Here is a 21,556-nt window from a genome sequence, read left to right as displayed (position 1 = left end):
TCTTCAACTATTGGCTGAGGATCTTTGAAAGTAGGAAGATCTACAGGTTATATGCCGGCAGGGGGAGGTTTTCGAATGAAACCCTCAACAACCACGTCAAATAAGGCAAGTTGCGAGTCCTTGGCTTTGATCATGTGCTTGGACAATTGGAAGTGATTGGAAATAGGTTTAAAATCGAGGATGACATGAACTGCTCGGAGTTGTTCATCTCGGTGTAGAAAAATCTCGGATCTCAACACTTGGTTTAGTAAATTGAAATTTACCAAACTTTGTCTTTTGGTAGTAGCTTTTTTATCTAAAAATAAAAAGAATTTTTTTTTACTCATTTGTTTTGGCAAAATCAAAGTAAATAATAATAATAATAATAATAATAAATATATAAAGTATTTGTAGTTTTTTTTTTCCTAAATAAACATAAGGTCTTAAAGACGTCCCTAAACTATCCCACCTAGAGTGCCATCCGTGGTCGGGTAATGAAATTCATCATGCCATTCCCTTGAAAGGATGAGAAAGTCCTCGTCCATGCCTCTGTTCATCTCGGGGAGGCAAGAAATTAATCTAACAGAAGGAACCCTAGTTTTTAGGTAATATCCTGCCTCATTATTCTTCTGGCAACTATAGACCTAGTTTATGTCGTGGTGGGTGAGGTTTATACACATTTTTTCATTTATCACATCCATACTACCTAATATCCTAAACATATTTGGGGCGCATTGAGTAGGGCAAAGTCTAAATAGAGTTAAAAAAAATCCCTAGTGACTTTACTCATAGGAATCCTCATTCCTCCTTCAATGAAGGCTATCATAGGAATCATGATGGCTTCAGTAGGTCTTTTCTCATGCCATTCGCCTAGACTACAATGCCGTATTGATATGTTACTAGGGATCCTATAGTATCTCCTAAACTCCTCTCTGTGTTTGGGAGTGTCGACCAAATTAAAAAATCTACTCATTTGGGATAGGGAAAAGATAAAAGAAGTAAAAAAAAATCTACGAATGCGAAAGAAGAAGGAAGAAATTTTTTTTTTTTTTTTTTTAAATACACTTACAAAATTTGGGATGAAGGACTCCTCGGGCGAGTTATCTGAAGTGAGGAGTGATTTTTTTTTGTTTTTAAGAGAAAGAAATGGAGACAGGAGTCCCCTACCTTCCTATATATATAGGGAGTGAAAAGGTGGCGGCAGTTTTCCCATTTCTTGTAGTAAGGAATGGGAACCATACGATACTGATCTCATCATAGAACGTGGGGGACAGCAAGCCACCTACAGCATTTATTAAGGCATCGTGGTTTCCGAAGCGTCATGAGTGTGCTTCAGTCAGTTGAAGGGACGTTCTCATGTGGGATATTCTGAAGGCGCGCTGCCAGAAGTAATAGTCCCAAGAAGACAAAACCTCTCCCTCCTAACTTGGGAACGAAAAGTGAGGTTTTGGGGAGCTATTGTGGGGGGACAAGGATCGAAAACCGTTAATAAAGAAAATAAGGGCATTTCCAAGGAGGGGAACTTCATAAAGAGAACTTATTTAACTAATAAGAAGTTTGGGATGTTGCCATTGGTGAAGATGCTGAGGGATCCTACTTAACTTTAGAAGGTCGAGAATCAGGAATGAAAGGAGCACGATGCGATCCCCGGGGGGATAAAGGTAACTTAGTATTGAATAAGGAAGAGAAGAAAAAGGAAGGACAACGCAGCCATCCCCTCTGCATTAAATGCACTGCAACCACTTAGCTGGCTGCATTAATGAGGAACTGACCATGAACAATGTTCCTCACAGCTCATATTCTGGTGTAAAAACCTTCTAGTAAGGTCTTGATGGGACAAGTATCAAGAAAGTCCAACCCTCCAAATGTAAGATCCAGATGCATCGTTGTTAAGTTATATAAAGCCAAGAAGCACCTGGATCAGGGGGACATAAAAATTAGGAGAGAAAACAATAAGAGAGAAAAACCATCCTATTGTATCATCTTCCTCAGACTGAACTTGAGGACGAACACTTAGCCAATTTTCAAGCTATTTCCAGTTGAATGTTTCCACTTCGCATATAATTTTTGGTTTGATTTTCATCTCTTGTTACATAATAGGTACTTAAAGGTTGACTTTGCATCCCATTTCTAAATATTAATTGTGTGAGTGAACAATAACTGGATTAAAACCAACTTTAATTATCTAACTTACTTTTCGCCCACCGCACAACTTATTTTTATACTCAACTAAAAATATTAATAAGATTATCTAATAATGGCATTAATGAAGATGATTATGATGTGTTGACCCAAACTAATCTCATTAATTATGAATTTAAATGAAGAGGAGTTTTAAATATGAAATTAATTTAATTTTGAAAGTTTTTTTTTTTTTGGAGAATACTAAGTATTTTAACGCACACACACACACACACACACTAGGAGAAGGTTTAAAGAAACTGACAATGGTGTATATCCAAAAAAACCTAATTTTGAAAGTTAGGGAGGAGTGAAGTTTACAGAATTAGTAGTGTAAAGACCTGATTTAGACTCCTGACCCAACGGGTATATGGACTTAGGCCCAAAACAGCCCAAAACAATAAATTTGTAGAGAATGGGTTGGAAAACTGGGCTTTCGTGAACCAGATAACAAAAAAACAGGTTTTGATGCTAAAAAGAGAAAGATAACAGAAGTTTGTTGAGGAATAATGTTCTCGGATTGGTCCGAGGACACTGATTCTTAAATATTTACTCTTGAAGCTTTATTACAGATTTGTTTATAGTTTTTTCTCCCTCTTCTTCATGGAAGGTCTTTCACGTTATATAGCCCTCTCTGGACCATCTTAACCCTACACTTGTTGATCATCTGAGCCCTTACTTGAGTACCTGTCCCATCAGACACCCTCTTTGGCTTCCTATGAGTTGCGTTCACCAAGGCATCATTGTTCAAAGGTCTTCTCGGCATAAATGCGGCCAAAAAAGTAGTTGTAGTGCATTTAATGCGGTGGTAGCAGCTTTCCCATAGATATTTTTGAATCTCTCTCTTTCTTGCACGTTCATGAGATACGTTCTTATCGCTGGAGCCTTTGGAGGTTTACCTTAGTTGCTGGAATACGTGCTTGAGTTGTCTTCATCATTTCCGAGGATGAGCTTCTCCTTGAATCACCTTCCGTTCGTCCCTCATTTATAAATCTTTCACTGGGGACTCCTGATAACTACTTGCTTCTCCTCGAACAATTAATCTTTCCCAGATAAAAGCCCAAGGCCCAACATGTCATTCTGGGCCTTTATCCCTACAAGTAGTTAACAAATCAAACTAAACTTAATAATTGGAGAATCAAATTAGAAAAAATAAAATTGAAAAAACTTATTATGAAAGCATTAAAAAGTATTCTATGTAAATTTTTTTTAGCAATAGATAATTATTTTGGATCATTTTGATAAGAAAAAAAAATTTAAGTATTCTTTGAGCACAAATAAAATAATAATTTCATCATATTGAATTGAATTATTTTTTTTCTGTCAAGCTTTTATTTATTTGTTGAAGTATAGTTTTTCAAAGTTTCATATTTTGTTTTAAGTAAACTTGAATTTTTACCAATTTTAAGCATATTAAATAAATTTGTTAACATAAAAAAAAAAAATTAAACTAATTCAAAGCATAGTCATAATATATATATATATATATATATATATATATGAAAAAAGAAAAGAAAAAAGCAAGCTAAACAGATCAACTTATGTCAAATAACATGTCATATCATGATGCAACACGTATTGAAAAGAATTTAGTAAGAGCATCCACATTGGTGGAGGCAAAAATTTAGCTATTTAGCACCTACAAAAATCACTTTATCTATTTTACTTCTTCACTTTACAATACACCAAACATCAATGGATCTATATTTTTAGCTATTTGATTAATATAATATAAAGAACTCATTAAAATAAAATAAAAAAATATCAACCACAAAAACCTTTCAGCCAGCCACATCCACCTCCACCAGCAACAACCTCCTTATGACAACCACAACCCACGGTATAAAAAAAAAAAAAAAAAAAAAAAAAAAAAAAAAAAAAAAAAAAAAAAACCCACCAACAGCCACCAAACCGTCATTTCAACCACAATCCACAGTCACAACCAAACCACAAAAAAATCAAACACCAAAAAACCCATGCGAAGAAGAACCAAAAACACTAGCAAAAAAAAAAAAAAAAAAAAAAAAAAAGCATATTAGAAACCCACAAACTCAGCAATCCAAAACTTATGAACCCAGAATTCTCGCCGTCGCTGATCATGGCACTGTTTTACTACCGCCTTGACCTAGCATAGAGCTTTGATGGGTCAGTGGCTAGGCAAATTTGATGGTTATGCACTGGACAAATCTGATGGGTCGGCGGCGAGTGAAGGAAGAGAGGGAAAAATAAAAATAAAAAGGAGAGGGTGAGCTTCTATGGAAGATTTGGATTGGCTGGAGGAAGAGAGGAAAAACAAAAGGGGAGAGGCTGAAGACTAAAGCAGAGGACGTACGAAAGAGTAAAAGAAAAAAAAAAGGAAACAAAGAAACATTATTTAATTGAAAAGACAAATAAAATATCATTATTTAATTATATCTTTGAGCTACAGTGCACAACCAAAAGTAGCTATACACTGTAACAAAGAAGTAAAAAATTTTAGCTATAACTCCACCAATGGAGCCTTACTTTTGCATTTGATGGTGCTAAAAATAGTAATTTAGCTTTTTAGCACCACTAATGTTAATGCCCTAACATTTTTTTTTTTTTTTTTTTTTTTTTTGAGAAACATGTTGATGGGAATGACAAGATTACATCCTTGGATAAAGTCAACACTCATGACGAGGTCATCCCAAGTGACGAAGAAACTAGTCATCACTGACGAGGACAGGAAGATCATTCAATATAGCTAGCCAGTGACTTGGGCAGTTACGAAACCAGCCAAGCAGACCGTTGGGAGCCTATTAAAAGCCTCATTATTAGGCGGGAAGCGTTACTAAGAAAGGCATTTACATCACAACGGCTAGCAACCAAAATCACATATATAAAGCCCTCACATTGTCAACAGAAGGTACATAGACACACTCTAAAGAAAACACTTATTATTATCTTGCTCATCCATTTCATTTCACAAAGTGCTTTTCTGTTCTAACTTTGGCATCGGAGCCATTGTGGCAGACACCACACCGGTGACCATCTTAGAGGATACATTCGTGCTGACTGGAGGTTCCATCTGCCCATCTTGACTGACGAATTCACGCTTCATCAGTTTGGCACCGTCTGTGGGAACGATATTTTTAGATTCATATTTGAGAACGTAGTTTCCATCAACCCTTTACATTCAAATGGAACCCAATCTAGATTTTGCAGCCTTGGCTCAGCAAGTTCAAGCTCTTGCGGCCACCATTGAAGAACTCACCAAGCAAAACCAGGAAATGAAGCTACGACTCCAGCAGGTCCAACAGGCGCAACAGGAAGAGAACCGGCCCAAAGATAACCCGGAGGGAGAAGGGGATAGCCACAAGAGGAGTACCCATCAGAGGCCAACTACTCTGGATGAACAGAATTCAGATCTCCTTCGAGAAATGAGGAAGGAGATGGACGAACTGAGGAACTCCATTAAGGAGAAGACGAATCAGAGTGTAGATAGGATGGTAAGGGCCACAGATTCTCCTTTCACCACGTCGGTACTTGAATGCCCTATACCGTCAAAGTTTCGCTTACCTCAACTTGAGCCGTTCGACGGACTCAGAGACCCTCAGGATCACCTTAATACCTTTAAGATGACTCTAGGTCTTCAACAGCCACCTAACGAGATACTGTGTCATTCCTTTCCCACCACTCTCAAAGGAGCTGCAAGGGAATGGTTCACAAAGTTGCCGACTTCGTCCGTAGACAACTTCGAGCAGTTGAGCAATGCCTTCTTGCGTCATTTCATAGGGGGGAACATCCAAAGAGGGCGGCAGACCATTTACTCACCATTAGACAGGGAGAGAAGGAAACTCTGAGGTCGTACGTAAAATAGTTCACCCGGGAGACTCTGGAGGTGGACGAGGCTGATGACAAGGTGCAGCTGACGACCTTCAAAGCGGGACTGAGGTCTAGAGATCTCGTGGCCTCCCTCACAAAGAATCCACCAAAGACGATGGCAGAAATGCTCCTGAAGGCATAAAAGTACATGAATGCTGAGGATGCTTTAGTAGCCATAAAGGATGTAGAGAGGCCAGGAGACAAGGCAAAGAAAGAAGACGATCGTAGGGGTCAAAAGAGAGAGCGCCCAGACTGTCAGAACAATGACGGGAATAGGAGGAAAGATGATAAAGGTCCTCGAACGGTAAGATTTACTCCTTTGGTTATGCCTGTTGACAAGATTTTAACACAGATCAAGGACGAGCATTATCTCAAATGGCCAAGACCATTGCACTCATCCCCCAATGTCCGTGACAAGAACAAGTATTGCCGATTCCACAAAGATCACGGCCACAACACGGAAGATTGTAGAGACCTAAAGGAGCAGATAGAGGAGTTGATACGGAAAGAGAAATTACAGAAATATGTGAAGAAGGGAGAATATAGTAAGTTCAGGGATGGTAATAAGAACCAGCATGGGTCCTCTTCCTGGGATGACGACCGCCCATCCCAACCTCCGCAGGATGTGATTGGGGAGATAAAGACGATTATAGGAGGGCCATTTTCAGGAGGGCCATTTTCAGGAGGATCATTTAAATCCCTCAAGAAGGCATACCAGAGGCAGGTAAACAGTGTCCACACCATACCTCCATCTAAGCAACGACGAATAGACCGGGACATGTCCTTTAATGAAGGAGACGCTAGGGGAGTGAAGTAGCCCCACAATGATTATTTGGTCATAATGCTGAATATAGAGGGATTCAATACCAAGAGGATCCTCGTGCACAACGGTAGCTCCGCAGACATCATCTACCTCCCTGCCTTCCAGCAGCTGAGGCTAGATCCAAGGGCATAGTGACGTTGACAGTGACGGTGGGGGCCTACCCGGTGCAGTTGACCCGCCAGCTAGACTTCCTAGTGGTGGACTGCCCCTCATCCTACAATGTCATCATTGGCAGGCCCACGCTCAACAAATGGAAAGCAGCCATGTCCACCTACTGTTTGGAGGTAAAATTCCCAACAGATAACGGTGTCGGCGAAGTAAAAGGAGATCAAGTCCTGGCCAGAAAGTGTTATCAAGCCGTCCTGGCTACAAAGGAGAACCACACATGGATGATCGAAGAGAAGGACGAAGACAAAATGGAAGCCCTGGAAACAGTGGAACTGGCTGAAGGAGAAGCGAAAAGGACGACAAAGATAGGGACAATACTAAGCCCTGAGATGAGAACAAGACTTATCCAATTCCTTAAGGAGAATATAGATGTCTTTGCATGGAGCCACGAGGACATGCCGGGCATAGCTCCAGAAGTCATCCAGCATAAGTTGAATGTGGATCCAGAGCGGAAACCCGTCCAGCAAAGGTGAAGAGTCTTCACCCCAGAATGAGATCAAGCAGTTACAGACGAAGTTACCAAAGATCAAGCAGTTACAGACGAAGTTACCAAACTATTGGCGGCAGGGTTCATCCGGGAAGTGTACTATCCTGAATGGCTCGCAAACGTCGTCCTAGTGAAAAAAGCAAGTGGAAAATGGAGGATGCGTGTAGACTTCACAGACCTGAACAAGGCGTGCCCAAAGGACAGCTTCCCTCTACCGAGAATAGACCAACTTGTGGACTCTACAGCCGGGCACAAGTTACTGACGTTCATGAACGCTTTCTCGGACTATAACCAGATAACGATGGCTAAGGAAGACCAGGAGAAGACTGCCTTCATCACAAGTCAAGGACTCTATTGTTACAAGGTAATGCCTTTTGGATTAAAGAATACCGAAGCTCTATATCAGAGGCTGGTGAACAAAATGTTCGGCTAATAGATCGGAAGGAACATAGAAGTATACGTAGACGATATGCTCGTCAAGAGTAAGGAAGAGCTCACACATCTGGACGACCTAAAGGAGATGTTTTCCACCCTTAAAAAATACCAGATGAGGTTGAATCCAAGTAAGTGTGTTTTTGGGGTAGCTTCAGGGAAATTCCTGGGATTCATGGTGTCCCAAAGAGGAATAGAAACAAACCCAGAGAAAGTGCGAGCCATAATCAATATGGCGTCACTCAGGACCGTCAAGGAAGTTCAGTAACTCACAAGAAGGATAGCAGCTTTAAATAGGTTCGTCTCCAGAGCTACAGACAAGTGCCTGCCCTTTTTCAAGACCTTGAAGCAGGCTTTCGCCTGGACCGACGAATGTGAAGTAGTGTTCCAGGAACTAAAATGTTACCTGAGTAGTCCACCCCTCTTAAGCCCGTCCAAAGAAGGGGAAGACCTATACTTATACCTGACAGTGTCAGTTTCGGCAGTAAGTGCAGCCCTGATTAGAGAAAAAGGCGCGAAGCAGCTCCTAGTTTACTACGTCAGCCAAGCCTTCCAAGGGGCTGAGTCCAGGTATCCAAGGATTGAAAAGATCGTGTTTGCGTTAATAGTAGCCTCGCGCAAGCTAAGGCAATACTTTCAAGCAAACCCTATCCTTGTAATGACGGACCAACCGATCAAGAAATCAATTAACAAACCTGAGGCAGCCGAAAGAATGGTTCAGTGGGCGATTGAACTTAGTCAATTTGACATCGAGTACCATCCCAGAACAGCAATCAAGGTGCAAGCTCTGGCAGATTTCATCGCAGAGTTCACCCTTCTGGACGAAGACAGCCTTACCGACGGAGTTGAGAGATGGACGATACAAACTGATGGTTCGTCAGCCCAAAGGAGAGGGGGAGTAGGGGTCGTCATAACCACCCCCGATGGAGAGATGCTCAAGTATGGGGTTCAACTAAAATTTACGGCTACCAACAACGAAGCTGAATACGAGGGGATACTGACAGGATTGAGGCTTGGAAAGACACTTGGAGCTAAGAACCTGTTAATCCAAAATGATTCAAAGCTAGTGATCGGGCAAATCAGAGGGGAGTATGAAGTGAAGGAAGAGAGGATGCAGAAATACCTCAGGCTGACGAAACATCTGACTCAGGAGTTCGATACAGTGGAGTTCATGCAGATCCCAAGAAGTCAGAATATGGGGGCAGACGAAGTCTCAAAGCTAGCGTCGTCAGAAAAATGGGAGATTAGCATGGAATTAGCGATGGAGGTCCAGAAACACCCCAGCATTGAAGAGGTCCCATCATTTACCATCTAGAGCGCAAACAGCTGGATGACACCCATAGTGTCTTTCCTCTAGGACGGGCACCTCCCTCAGAACACAGAAGAAGCTAAAAAGATCAAGAAGAGGGCGGCCAGGTTCACGATCCTTAATGACGCCTTATACAAGAGAGGCTTCTTCATGCCTTACTTGAAGTGTGTCGACGAAGAAGAAGCTAGATACATACTAGAAGAAATCCATGGAAGAGTTTACAGCGACCACGGCGGCCCCAGATCCCTGGTAAACAAGGTAGTACGAACAGATTATTTTTGGCCGACTATGCAAGTGGTCGCTGTTGAAATCGTCAAGAGGTGCGACAAGTGCTAGCGATACGGGAATGTACAACAGCTTCCAGCAGAGAGACTGGCGACAATAGCCTCCCCGTGGCCATTTGCACAATGGGAGATCGACATCATAGGCCCACTACCCCAAGGTAAAGGTCAGGTAAAATTCCTACTAGTTGCTATTGATTACTTCACAAAATGGGTTGAAGTAGAGGCTCTAGCAACGATCACCGAGGCAAGAATTCGGAGTTTTGTGTGGAAGAATATAATCTGCAGATTCGGGATTCCCTTGACGATTATATCAGATAATGGGAGGCAGTTCGACAGCCAAGGCTTCAGAGACTTCTGTTCAAACCTTGGAATCAAAAATCAGTTCTCGTCCCCAAGGTATCCCAAGGCAAACGGACAGACGAAAGTAACGAATCAGACGCTTCTCAAGATTATCAAAACCAAGCTGGACGATGCGAAGGGTGCCTGGCCAGAAGAATTACCTAATCTCCTGTGGGCTTACAGAGTCACGGCAAGAACCCCAATAGGAGAAACCCCCTTCAGGCTTACCTATGGCACTGAAGCAGTAATCCCGGTCGAAGTAGGAGTAACAAGCGTCAGATGAGGGACATTCAAAGAAGAGTGCAATGACGATGAATTGCGACTCAACCTGGACTGTCTGGACAAAGTAAGAGACAAAGCCTCCAACAAGATGACGAAGTACCAGCTGAAGATGGCCGAATACTACAATAAGAGGGTTAAACTCAAACGACTGGACATAGGAGACCTCGTCCTGCGCAAGACCACCACAGCAACTAAGGACCCTACCCAAGGAAAGCTGGGTCCCACATGGGAAGGGTCTTACTGAGTCATTCACTACTCAAGACAAGGCAGTTACCACCTGGAAACTATGGACGGACAAAGACTCCCTCGACCATGGAACATTGAGCATTTAAAGAAGTACCACCAATAGATGTAACAAACAAATATATTCATTCTTGAAATTAATAAAAGAGTTATTCATCTAATGTCTTTGTGTAAGCAGGTCTAATCAATAGTACGGCATACAATGACTAAGTAACAAAATTCCGCATTGACGAATGTAAGTTACTAACGATGCCTATAACGGTTGAAGGCCATAGAATGGCTAAGTAACAAGATTCCGCCTTGACGGATGTAAGTTACTAACGAAGCCACAGGCATGACAAAACCCCTTAAATGGGTATAGGCCAAGTAACAAGATTCCGCCTTGACGGATGTAAGTTACTGACGAATACATAAACCTAACAAAACCCCTTAAATGAGTATAGGCCAAGTAACAAGATTCCGCCTTGATAGATGTAAGTTACTAGAGAAGCCACAAGCATGACGAAGTCCCATGAAAGGGCTAAGTAACAAGATTCTGCCTTGACGGATGTAAGTTACTAACGCAGGAAGAATCTTATGGCGGGCAGAAGTACCGACGAATCCACGCAAAAACAAAAGGAAAAAGGGACAAGAACCTTGCAACAAATCAAAATAAAACTCAGGCTGTACTAAAACCTCTCTGTAGGATGCTTGACAAGGTACCTCTGTAGAAGCTCGAAGCCCTTGAAATACCAACTGAAGAGCACTGTGGCGTACTCCCCAGTTTGCTGGAAGGCTTCAACGGACCTAGAAGCAATGGTTTTGAGCTTTTCTTTGGTCGCCTGAAGCTGGTCGTCCTTCTCCAAGTTTAGCTGATGCTCAACCCTAAGATCGGCATTCAAGGCCTTGATGTTTTCCTTCAAAGTGGCAGCTTCATCCATTGAATCAATAAGCTTCTTCTTCAACGTGGAGTTCTCCTTCTCCAAAGCCTCCATCCTAGATGTCAGAGACGCCACCTTAGCCTCTTGAGTAAGACACTTGAAACAAGGTGAAGACTCTCCCCCAACACCTGATGAAGGAAACTAAGTCCGTCAGTAAAAAAAATAAATAAATAGAAGGGGAATAAAGAAAATGCAGAAGTATTTTACCTGGACGATCTTGTGCACGTGCTGACTCGCAACTGTGTTGAGTGGAACTTCGGAAAAGACCTTGAGGTCCTCAGCATTCACAACACCATATGCCCGCTCCACGACCATACACTCATCATCCCAGACGGATGAACCAACTCTCTCCTTTTCCCTCTCCTTACCCGACACTCGTTGCCTTTTGGAGGAAGGGGTAGGGATCTCCTCAATCGAGGTAGCCGGAGAAGCCGTCCTTACATTCTCAACTCCGGAGACGATGGGAGTGGCGTTTGTAGCTGGGAGAACGGACGGACCCTTCCCCGTGACGCGGACCCCCTTCTTCCCAATATTCGCCAAAGGCTCGTTCTTCTTGGACCTCATCTTGGCGTACATGACCTTATTAAACCTGGTCGTCATCTCTAAAAAAAAAAAAAAAAAAAAAAAAAAAAACAACTTTGGGATCCAAGTACACACGAGAAAATCAACATTGACGAAGTCAATACTTACTCTTTTTTTCCTCAATGTCGATGTTGCACAAGACGTAGGGAGATGGGTCCGAGCCTAAGCAATAGAAGGCAAGCGTCCGTGGGTCTACAAGGTCCTCCCAACTTTCGATCGAATTGGCGTATTCTATCACCTTTTCAACACGACCCTGGTATTTGCTTTTTAACTTGGGACATCTTTTAACTGCCAAAGAAACGATCAAAGGGGTTAGAGACGACAACATAAGCAAAATGAAGATTAACAGACAAGGAGAAACATTGATGCACCTAAGTTTGGGGTTCCCCATCGACGGAGCAACCTTGGGATATCACCCTAAGCCTCACTAGAAGGGGTCTCAAAATCATCCCCAGACACAAAAAAGAAACGGGACTTCCAATACCTAAATGACGAGGCTAAACCCTTGACGATCCTAGTCGTCCTCGCCCAAGGAACTAGCTCATAATATCCATACTCTTTTGACTCTTTTAGACGGTAAAGGTAGACGAGCTCACTCACCTTGATCATATCCTTGTTAGCGGCCAACCATATCTCCATACAGTTGATCACTATCGTCCATGAATTGGGCATAAGTTGCTCGGGAGCAATACCTAAGTAACCTAAAAGCTCCATCACCAACGGATGGACGGGTAGCCTAAGCCTACAAGTGAAAGCAGCCTCGTAGAAGCATACCTCACCAGGGAAGAAGTGGTAGGCCCAATCCTCACTACCGGGCCGACGAACACGAATCCGCTCAGGAAACTGAAATCTATCCTTGAACCTAGCCACATTATCAGCGTCCAACCCATACTCCTCCCCAAGGGCGTAAAAAGCCCTAACTGGATGAGGGGCGGAGACGGCCGTATCACCCTCCACCGGGCCTTCGCTGGACGACAACCCGGTTTCAAGTTCGCTAGATCTCACCTCCGACATCCTAAAAAAGAAAGAGCCCGAGGGGCAAGCTACCCTAACCTCAGAAGAACTGACCATGAAAAGGGGAATAAAATCCTAAAAACCCGAAAATCAAACACAACAACAACAAAAGCAAAGGGCAAAGGAAAAATCAGGAACTCATAAAAAGATTATGAAGGAAATGGGAACAGAAGAGGAAGAAAATAAGAGCGTACCTTGAAGAATAAACGACTGAAGCCAGAAAAATTCGAAGAAAAACGTCGTCGGAGTAGGGTCAGAACGGTTGCAGGAATAAACGAGAAAAATAAAACTCAGAGAAAATGATTAAAGTGAAGGAAAAGAGAGTTTTGAAACCAAGACCCAAGGAAACTGAAAAATAGCGGGAAACCCAAGGGTCATGCCATTAATGCCCTCGATCAGTACGCGCCACGTGGCCACATTGCGTGTTGCGCCGCCACTACACATTAAATTTGGAGCAGAACCCCAAGAGTCACAGACAGCTCAGGAGAACTTTTCATCTTCTATGGTCCTCATGACACGCCACAGACGACCACAGAACCTGGGGGGCAACTGATGGGAGTGATGAGATTACATCCCTGGACGAAGTCAACACTCCTGACGAGGTCATCCCGAGTGACGAAGAAACCAGTCATCACTGACGAGGACAGGAAGATCATTCAATATAGCCAGCCAGTGGCTTGGGCAGTTACGAAACCAGCCAAGCAAACCGTTGGGAGCCTATTAAAAGCCCCATTATTAGGCGGGAGGCGTTACTAAGAAAGGCATTAACATCACAACGGCTAGCAACCAAAATCACATATATAAAGCCCTCACATTGTCAACAGAAGGTACATAGACACTCTAAAGAAAACACTTATTATTATCTTGCTCATCCATTTCATTTCACAAAGTGCTTTTCTGTTCTAATTTTGGCATCGGAGCCGTTGTAGCAGACACCACATTGGTGATCATCTTAGAGGATACATTCGCGCTGATTGGAGGTTCCATCTGCCCATCTTGACTGACGAATTCACGCTTCATCACATGTTAATGCTCTAACATAGACATGTTATATGTTGAGTTGTTCCGATAAATTGAGGGTAATTACGATACGTTAAATTGATGTTCTTCGGATTCGGATCGATGAATATATATATATATATATATATATATTGAAATATCCCAGCTTTGACAAGACTTGGACGACCCTGCTCACATGCATGGTCATCCGCTGGGATATATCAATATATATATATATATATATGTTGAAATATCCCTGCTCACACATGTTGAAATATCCCTGCTATATGTTGAAATATCCCAGCTTTGACAAGACTTGGACGACCCTGCTCACATGCTTTGTCATCCGTATCAACTATCAAATGCCCCACAATGAAATGTCACTCATTTTTCAATACGCCACTAGCTGGAGAAGATTGAAGATCCTATCAATGTCATCTCTTAACTTGTTTGAAGTTTGAACATATATATAAATATATATATATATATATATATATATATATATATTATTTGCATGTATCAAGTGTCCGCACAAATCTCCCATAAATTATTAGCACGAGCATCCAATTGCTATGTTACAACCTAAAAGTATAAAAAAACCTACTGCACGGATGGGCATGTTTAAATATTTTTGCAATCTTGATACAGTGGGTTCTTATTTATAAGAATTTACTGTAACAGGTTGTAAAGAATTTTTTAATATATAAATATTCTCTCTTCTCCCTATTATTTGAGTAAGATTTTATATTATTTTATTGTTTGTTATATTATTTTAATAGATTGTATGTAAAAATAAAATTAAGATATAGGATGTATTGTAAAGTGAGTTGGTATAATAAATAAAATAGATTTTTAGATGTTAAAATACCAACTTTTATACCATCCTCAATATTAGTGCACAATTGAAGACAGTGATAAACTTAGGATTTTGAATTAAGAGACAAGACATTTATAACTGAAATACATATATATATATATATACACACACATGCTCATAGAATTATGTAACTATGTACTTCTCATCAAATTTTTTTTTTATAGTAATTACTAATTAGATAAATGTTATTACATGCTTACGTCAGATTTTTTCCCCCCTAAACTTATAAAATGATTAAATCCATATATTGACCATTTTTGACATAAAAAATCCTAAATTTTAACTTGAAAACAATATAAAATTATGAATATTATATTATCTCCAAATAATATTACAATATAATTGTGGGCCAGAGAATTTGTGATCCCAGCCCACTTTACATTAGGGCCCAAGGCCCGCGCCGAGGAGAGATGTTGTCGAGGACATGCAACGAAAGTCCAAATGGCCTAGAGATGTAGCCGAGGACGATCTTGTCATCGGCATCCCAAAACCTAAAAGGAAAGAACGGCACGCCATCAAAGGCAGCCCCCTGAGTGCTCTCAGAAGAAAGGGCGAGTACAGTAGGACGCGCATGGGGGTACAGTGTAGGAGCGGTTCAAGAAAAAGCTATCACCTCCGCATTGAATGTGCCAACAAACGTTCTGGCCGCATTAATGGGGACAGGACCCCTGAACAGTGTGGCTTCGGTTACTGCAACTAATTGAAAGTGGGGGAAGGCAGCTAATGGGACAAGCACTCAAGTAGTTACCTGCCTGATCAACAGATGGAAGGTCAGGATCAACTGAGAAGGGCTATATAATGTACAAATTCCTCCATAAAAGGGGATGATCGAGGAAGAGAAGGGAGAAAGAAAAAAGAAGGAGAGAGAGAAGGGGAGGTGAGCAGCATTATGTACCGTCTCTAGGACCATTGTAACCTAGCGTAAAGGAAATAATAAGAACATTAAGCTCCTTGGACCAGAGGCCCGAGGACGAAGTTTCCCTTTCTAGCCTACGTATCTGTTATTCAACCCATTCATGACCATATCCGGTCATTGCATTCCTCGCTAAAACCCAGCTCTTGAACCTACTCTCTACAAATTTATTCTATTGGGTTAGTTGGGCTTGTATCCACTTCTACCACGAAAGAAGTGCGCGAACGAAGTCCCTACAATTGGCGTCGTCTCTGAGGAGAGCTTGTGTGTTAGTAAGGACAACATTCAAGCATGGCAGGATCAGGCCCTTATCTAACAGGCTCCCATCAGCCCGAACCAACCAAACCCCAACAGCAGGGTAATTTCTCCAACCCTGAGCGTACTCGAAATGAAGAAAATGGAAGGTTCCGGGAGAGAAATGTGAACACCACTCAAACCAGCAAAAGCCATTCTCGTATGGGCAACCATGTGCTCCAAGGACAAAACAACAACTGAGTCACGCAACCAGAACAAGTTAAGAGCCATGCATCCCAGAGACAGAACGATAAGCGGGCCATGCAACAAGAGATAGAAGACTTGAAGATAACGTTATACCACGTACAACGAAGGCCATCCCATTCCAGGCATGACACACCCTTTGATGACGAAAGCGATGACGACTATAGGCAAAGATCGAGGACTCCTCCAAGCGAGACCTTCTCCCACGAAGAAGAGTATTTCCGGAGGCGCGAACGTAAAAGCCCACCTCCTAGGGGCTCGGGAAACGACGCCATGAGCAAGGCACTGGACCAGCTCTCCAAATCCCCCTTCACGCGCCGCATAGAAGGGGCTACACTTCCTCGACGATTCCAGCAGCCGACCTTCACCCTTTATAACGGCAAAACAGACCCCGTGAGCACGTGAGCCAGTTTAACCAAAGGATGACTGTCCATTCTAGGGACGAGGCGCTAATGTGCAAGGTTTTCCCATCCAACTTGGGACCTGTGGCGATGAGATGGTTCAATGGCCTAAAGATGAATTCCATAGATTCGTATAGGCAGCTAACCCAAGCCTTTGGCTCCCATTTCGTTACGAACAGCAGAGACCCCCGGCCCCTAAGTGCGTTATTATCGCTGTCCATGCATGATGGAGAGACTCTAAAAGACTACTCGGACTGCTATTGGGAAATGTTTAACGAACTGGAAGGAAATTTTAACGAAGTCACGATCAGCACCTTCAAAAGTAGCCTCCTGGCCGAGCACGGCCTGAGGAAGTCATTGACAGGCAAACCTGCCACCAGAGTGCACCAGTTGATGGACCGGATTGACAAATATAAACGAGTAGAGGAAGACCAACTGCAGGGTAAAGGAAAAGAGAAGGTTATGCCCCAAGAGAGGAGGGATTTCAGGTTGGACTGATATCACAGCAACCGCCCGAGGAGAGATTTCATAGGGCAATCCGGAGCAACCAACACGTAAACTGTTAATGCTGTATTCCGAGAACCAGTACACTGGGTGTTGGAGAAGATCAAGGGTGAGCCATACTTTAGATGGCCAAATAAGATGGCCGGAGAGTCCACGAAGTGCAATCAGAATTTTTATTGCCAATACCACCAGGATCACGGGCATACCACGGAGGATTGCAGGAACCTTTGGAACCACCAGGACCAGCTCATCCGAGAAGGAAAGCTGAAGCACCTCCTGCATCATTCCAGTGGTCATCAAGGTCGGACCCGTCAGGAACCCTAGAGAGACGCTGCCCTAAAGCCGCCGATCAGTGTAATCTTGGCCGCGCCAGGAAGAACGGGCGTGCGCCCTTCTCGAGTATTATCCATGTCCCAGCTGCCTGCCAGGGAGTCCCAACCAGAGTCGAAAAGAGCCAGAAGGAATTTTCACCTGGCCTTAAGCTTTTCAGAAGAAGATATGGACGGTACCATCTAGCCCCATGACGACGCGCTGGTGATCACTCTCAAAATCGGGGGTTACGATGTGAAAAGGGTGATGGTGGATGGTGGCAGCGCCGCCGAGGTCATGTACCCCAATCTTTACAAGGGGCTGGGATTAAAATCGGAGGACCTGACGCCCTATAGCTCCCCTTTGATGACCTTCGATGGGAAGCTCGTTGTCCCAAAGGGCATGATTAGGCTACCCATCCAGACCGGCCCAGAGACGGTGGAAGTAAACTTTATCGTGGTGGACACCTACTCTCCTTATACGGCCATTGTCGGTCGACCCTGGCTCTACACACTAGAAGCTGTCGCCTCCTCCTTACATCAGAAGTTGAAATTCCCGTTGGGGGACCAAGTCCGCGAAATTCGTGGGAGCCAGTCCATGGCAAGGCATTGTGTGGTGGCTGCTGTCTCCCATCGGCTCGATGCGGAGTCCTCGGCCTCTGCTAAAAGAAGCTTATAGCAATCAAAGGTCCCGGCTTCGCCCCCTGACACGGCCGCCGTTGAGGCAAAATGCGAAGACTTGAAAGAAGTGGTTATTGGCGGCGATCCGGAGAAGTTCTTTCGGGTAGGGGCTCAGCTGCCTCTTCAGGAGAAGGAGGAACTGATTGAGTTCCTCAAAAGAAACATCGATGTGTTTGCCTGGGACGTCTGCGATGCTCCCGGGATCGACCCGGCCTTCATCTGTCACCATCTCAATGTCAACCCATCCATCATTCCCAAGAAGCAGCTGCCTCGTCACCCGTCAAGAGAGCACGCTGATGCAATTAGAGACGAGGTGGCGAAGCTTAAGCGTGTAGGGGCTATCAAAGAAGCTTTTTACCCCGAATGGTTGGCCAATACTGTGGTGGTCAAGAAGAAAAGTGGGAAGTGGCGAGTTTGCGTGGACTTCACAGACCTAAATAAGGCGTACCCTAAGGACCCCTTCCCAATGTCTCGGATAGACCAGCTAGTCGATGCGACAGCAGGCCATCCTCGGATGAGCTTCTTAGACGCTTTTCAAGGCTATCATCAAATACCGCTGGCACTGGAGGATCAGGAGAAAACGGCTTTCGTGACACCCACTAGGAACTACAACTACAAGGTAATGCCGTTTGGTCTAAAGAACACAGGATCCACTTATCAACGGATGATGACGAGAATGTTCGAGCCACAATTGGGCAAGAACATCGAAATCTACGTCGATGACATGGTGGTGAAGAGTAAAGCGGTGTCCGAACATTTAGGGGACCTCTGCAGCACCTTTGGCATCTTAAGGCAGCACAAGCTGCGCCTAAATGCTTCCAAATGCTCGTTTGGCGTGGGATCAGGCAAATTTTTGGGCTACATGGTTACTCATAGGGGAATCGAGGTTAACCCCAACCAGATCAAGGCTATAAACGACCTGAAACCACCACGAAACGCAAAGGAGGTCCAAAAGCTCACAGGGATGATTGCAGCCCTCAACCGATTCATTTCCAGATCGGTGGATAGATGTAGATCGTTCTATCTCTTGATCAACAAGTGGAAGGGGTTTAAGTGGTCCGAGGACTGTGCTGTGGCCTTCCAGCAACTCAAGGAGTACCTATCCCGACCATCTATCATGTCCAGCCCCGAAGCCGATGAAGTCCTGTACGCATATATTGCGGTGGCCCCCCATGCTGTGAGCTCGATACTAATACGGGATGACAAGGGCATCCAAAAGCCGGTCTATTACGTGAGTAAGTCACTGTATGAAGCTAAGGTCAGATACCTACCCTTGGAGAAGGCCATACTGGCTCTAGTCCACGCCACGCAGAAGCTTCCCCATTAGTTCCAAGCTCACATGGTGGTTGTCCTAACCCAACTACCCTCGAAGTCTGTACTGCGGACCGCGGATTACACTGGAAGGATCGCCATATGGAACACGGTTCTGGGGGCTTTCGACATTAAGTACATGCCTCGGACCTCTATAAAGGGCCAAGTTCTGGCTGACTTAATGGCCGAATTCACTGAACCACCAGTAGGAGTAGTAGCAAAGGAGCAGAACTTGGATGGAAAATCGGTTGGAGTAATCTCTGCACCAGGACCCACACGTTGGAAGGTGTACGTTGATGGCACAGTAAACAAAGGCGATCCGGAGTGGGGCTAGTCCTAATATCTCCCAAGCAAACCGTCATAGAGAAGTCCTTCAAACTTGGGTTCCTAGCCACGAACAACGAAGTCGAGTACGAGGCCCTGTTACAAGGAATCGCCATGGTATAGAAAATGGGAGGAAAGGCTGTAGAGATGATCTCGGACTCAAGACTGGTAGTGGGCCAGGTAAAGGGGGAATTAAAGGCCAGATATGCGAGGATGCAGGAGTACCTAAGTTGGGTCAAACGCCTGCAGTCGGGCTTCGATCTCTTCAGCCTATCGCACGTCTCCAGAAGTGGAAACACTCATGCGGACTCACTGGTCACACTTGCCACATCCTTGGCAGGGGATCTGCCTCGAATTATTCTTGTCGAGCATCTGGACAGAACGAATAAAGAAGCGAAAGGCATGGTCCCTATTCATGAAGTCAGGGCGGGCCCCAGCTGGATGGACCTTATGGTGAGGTACCTCAAAGACGACATCTTGCCCGAGGAAAAGTTGGAGGCGGAAAAAATACGGAGAAAAGCTCCCCGGTTCTAGTTGTCCGAGGACCACAAACTGTACAAACGTTCATACTCCGGACCATATTTACTGTGTGTCCACCCCGAGGCATCATAGCTACTGCTCGAGGAGCTGCATGAAGGGATCTGCGGGAGTCACACAGGAGGAAGATCCCTATCCCATCGGGCCATTACTCAAGGATATTGGTGGCCGGGGATGTAGAGGGAAGCCCTGGAGTACGTTAAGAAGTGTGACCAGTGCCAAAGGTTCGCCCCAAATATTCATCAACCGGGCGGGATCCTCAACCCTCTATCCAGCCCATGGCCGTTCGCCCAGTGGGGCCTGGATATTGTGGGACCTTTCCCGAAGGCAGCAAGAAATAAGAGGTATCTACTGGTCGGCACGGATTACTTCACCAAGTGGGTCAAAGCCGAGCCCTTAGCCAACATCAGGGACATGGATGCTAAGAAATTCATCTGGAGAAACATCGTCACACGATTCGGGGTCCTTCGCACCCTCATTTCAGAAAATGGACTCCAGTTTGATAGTAAGGCCTTCAGAAAATATTGCTGCGAGCTGGGGATCACTAACAGATACTCAACTCCAGCTTATCCTCAAGGGAACGGTCAAGCCGAGGCCGTCAACAAAGTCATAGTTAATGGGCTTAAGAGGAGACCGAACGAGGCTAAAGGAAGATGGGTAGAAGAGCTGCCGCATGTCTTATGGACTTATCGGACTACTTCACGACGGTCCACAGGGGAGACACCTTTTGCCCTGACCTATGGGGCCGAGGCTGTTATCCCCCTTGAGGCAAACTTCCTAATACTGAGGAAGAAATCCTTCACCCTGAACAGTAACGATGAACTAATGGGGAAGAACCTGGACCTAATCGACGAACGAAGAGAAAAGGCAATGATCCATTTAGCCTATTACCACCAGAAGCTCAAACAGGGTTATGATGCCAACGTGAAGCTCAGGCCGCTAGCACCAGGAGACTTAGTACTGAGGAAAGTTGTGGCTGCTGCGAAGAATCCGTCCTGGGGAAAGCTAGGACCCAATTGGGAAGGGTCATACTGAATTACTTCAGTTACGGGAATAGGAGCCTTTTACCTAGAAAACTTAGATGAAAGGGCTGTATCTCGTCCACGGAATGTAAATAACCTGAGAAGGTATTATTATTAATAACAACATTTCCCCAGTTCAAATTTTAAGTCTATTACGATTGTATGTCTCGCATCCTAGTAACCGTCTAAGTGCTAGATAGAACCAAGGTCTTGGATGGTCCTGGGACTCAAGCCTACGGGGAAACTAGACACTCCAAAAAAATCTAAGTGCTAGACAGAACCAAGGTCTTGC

General features: G+C 44.0%; 1 protein-coding gene across 1 annotated transcript; it reads left to right on the top strand.

Annotated features, from left to right (window-relative positions):
* The first annotated feature begins 19,831 nt into the window (after window positions 1-19,831).
* Window positions 19,832-21,277, top strand: LOC115965767. Its single transcript, XM_031085070.1, has 3 exons — window positions 19,832-20,158; window positions 20,423-20,825; window positions 20,958-21,277. The coding sequence occupies exons 1-3, from the start codon at window positions 19,832-19,834 to the stop codon at window positions 21,275-21,277; spliced, it is 1,050 nt and encodes a 349-aa protein (XP_030940930.1).
* Window positions 21,278-21,556: the final 279 nt, after the last annotated feature.

The sequence above is a fragment of the Quercus lobata genome, chromosome 2 (genome assembly GCF_001633185.2).
Source record: "Quercus lobata isolate SW786 chromosome 2, ValleyOak3.0 Primary Assembly, whole genome shotgun sequence".
Lineage (NCBI taxonomy): Eukaryota > Viridiplantae > Streptophyta > Magnoliopsida > Fagales > Fagaceae > Quercus > Quercus lobata.
The sequence above is the reverse complement of the archived record's forward strand: the minus strand, read 5'-3'. Positions and strand labels throughout refer to the sequence as shown.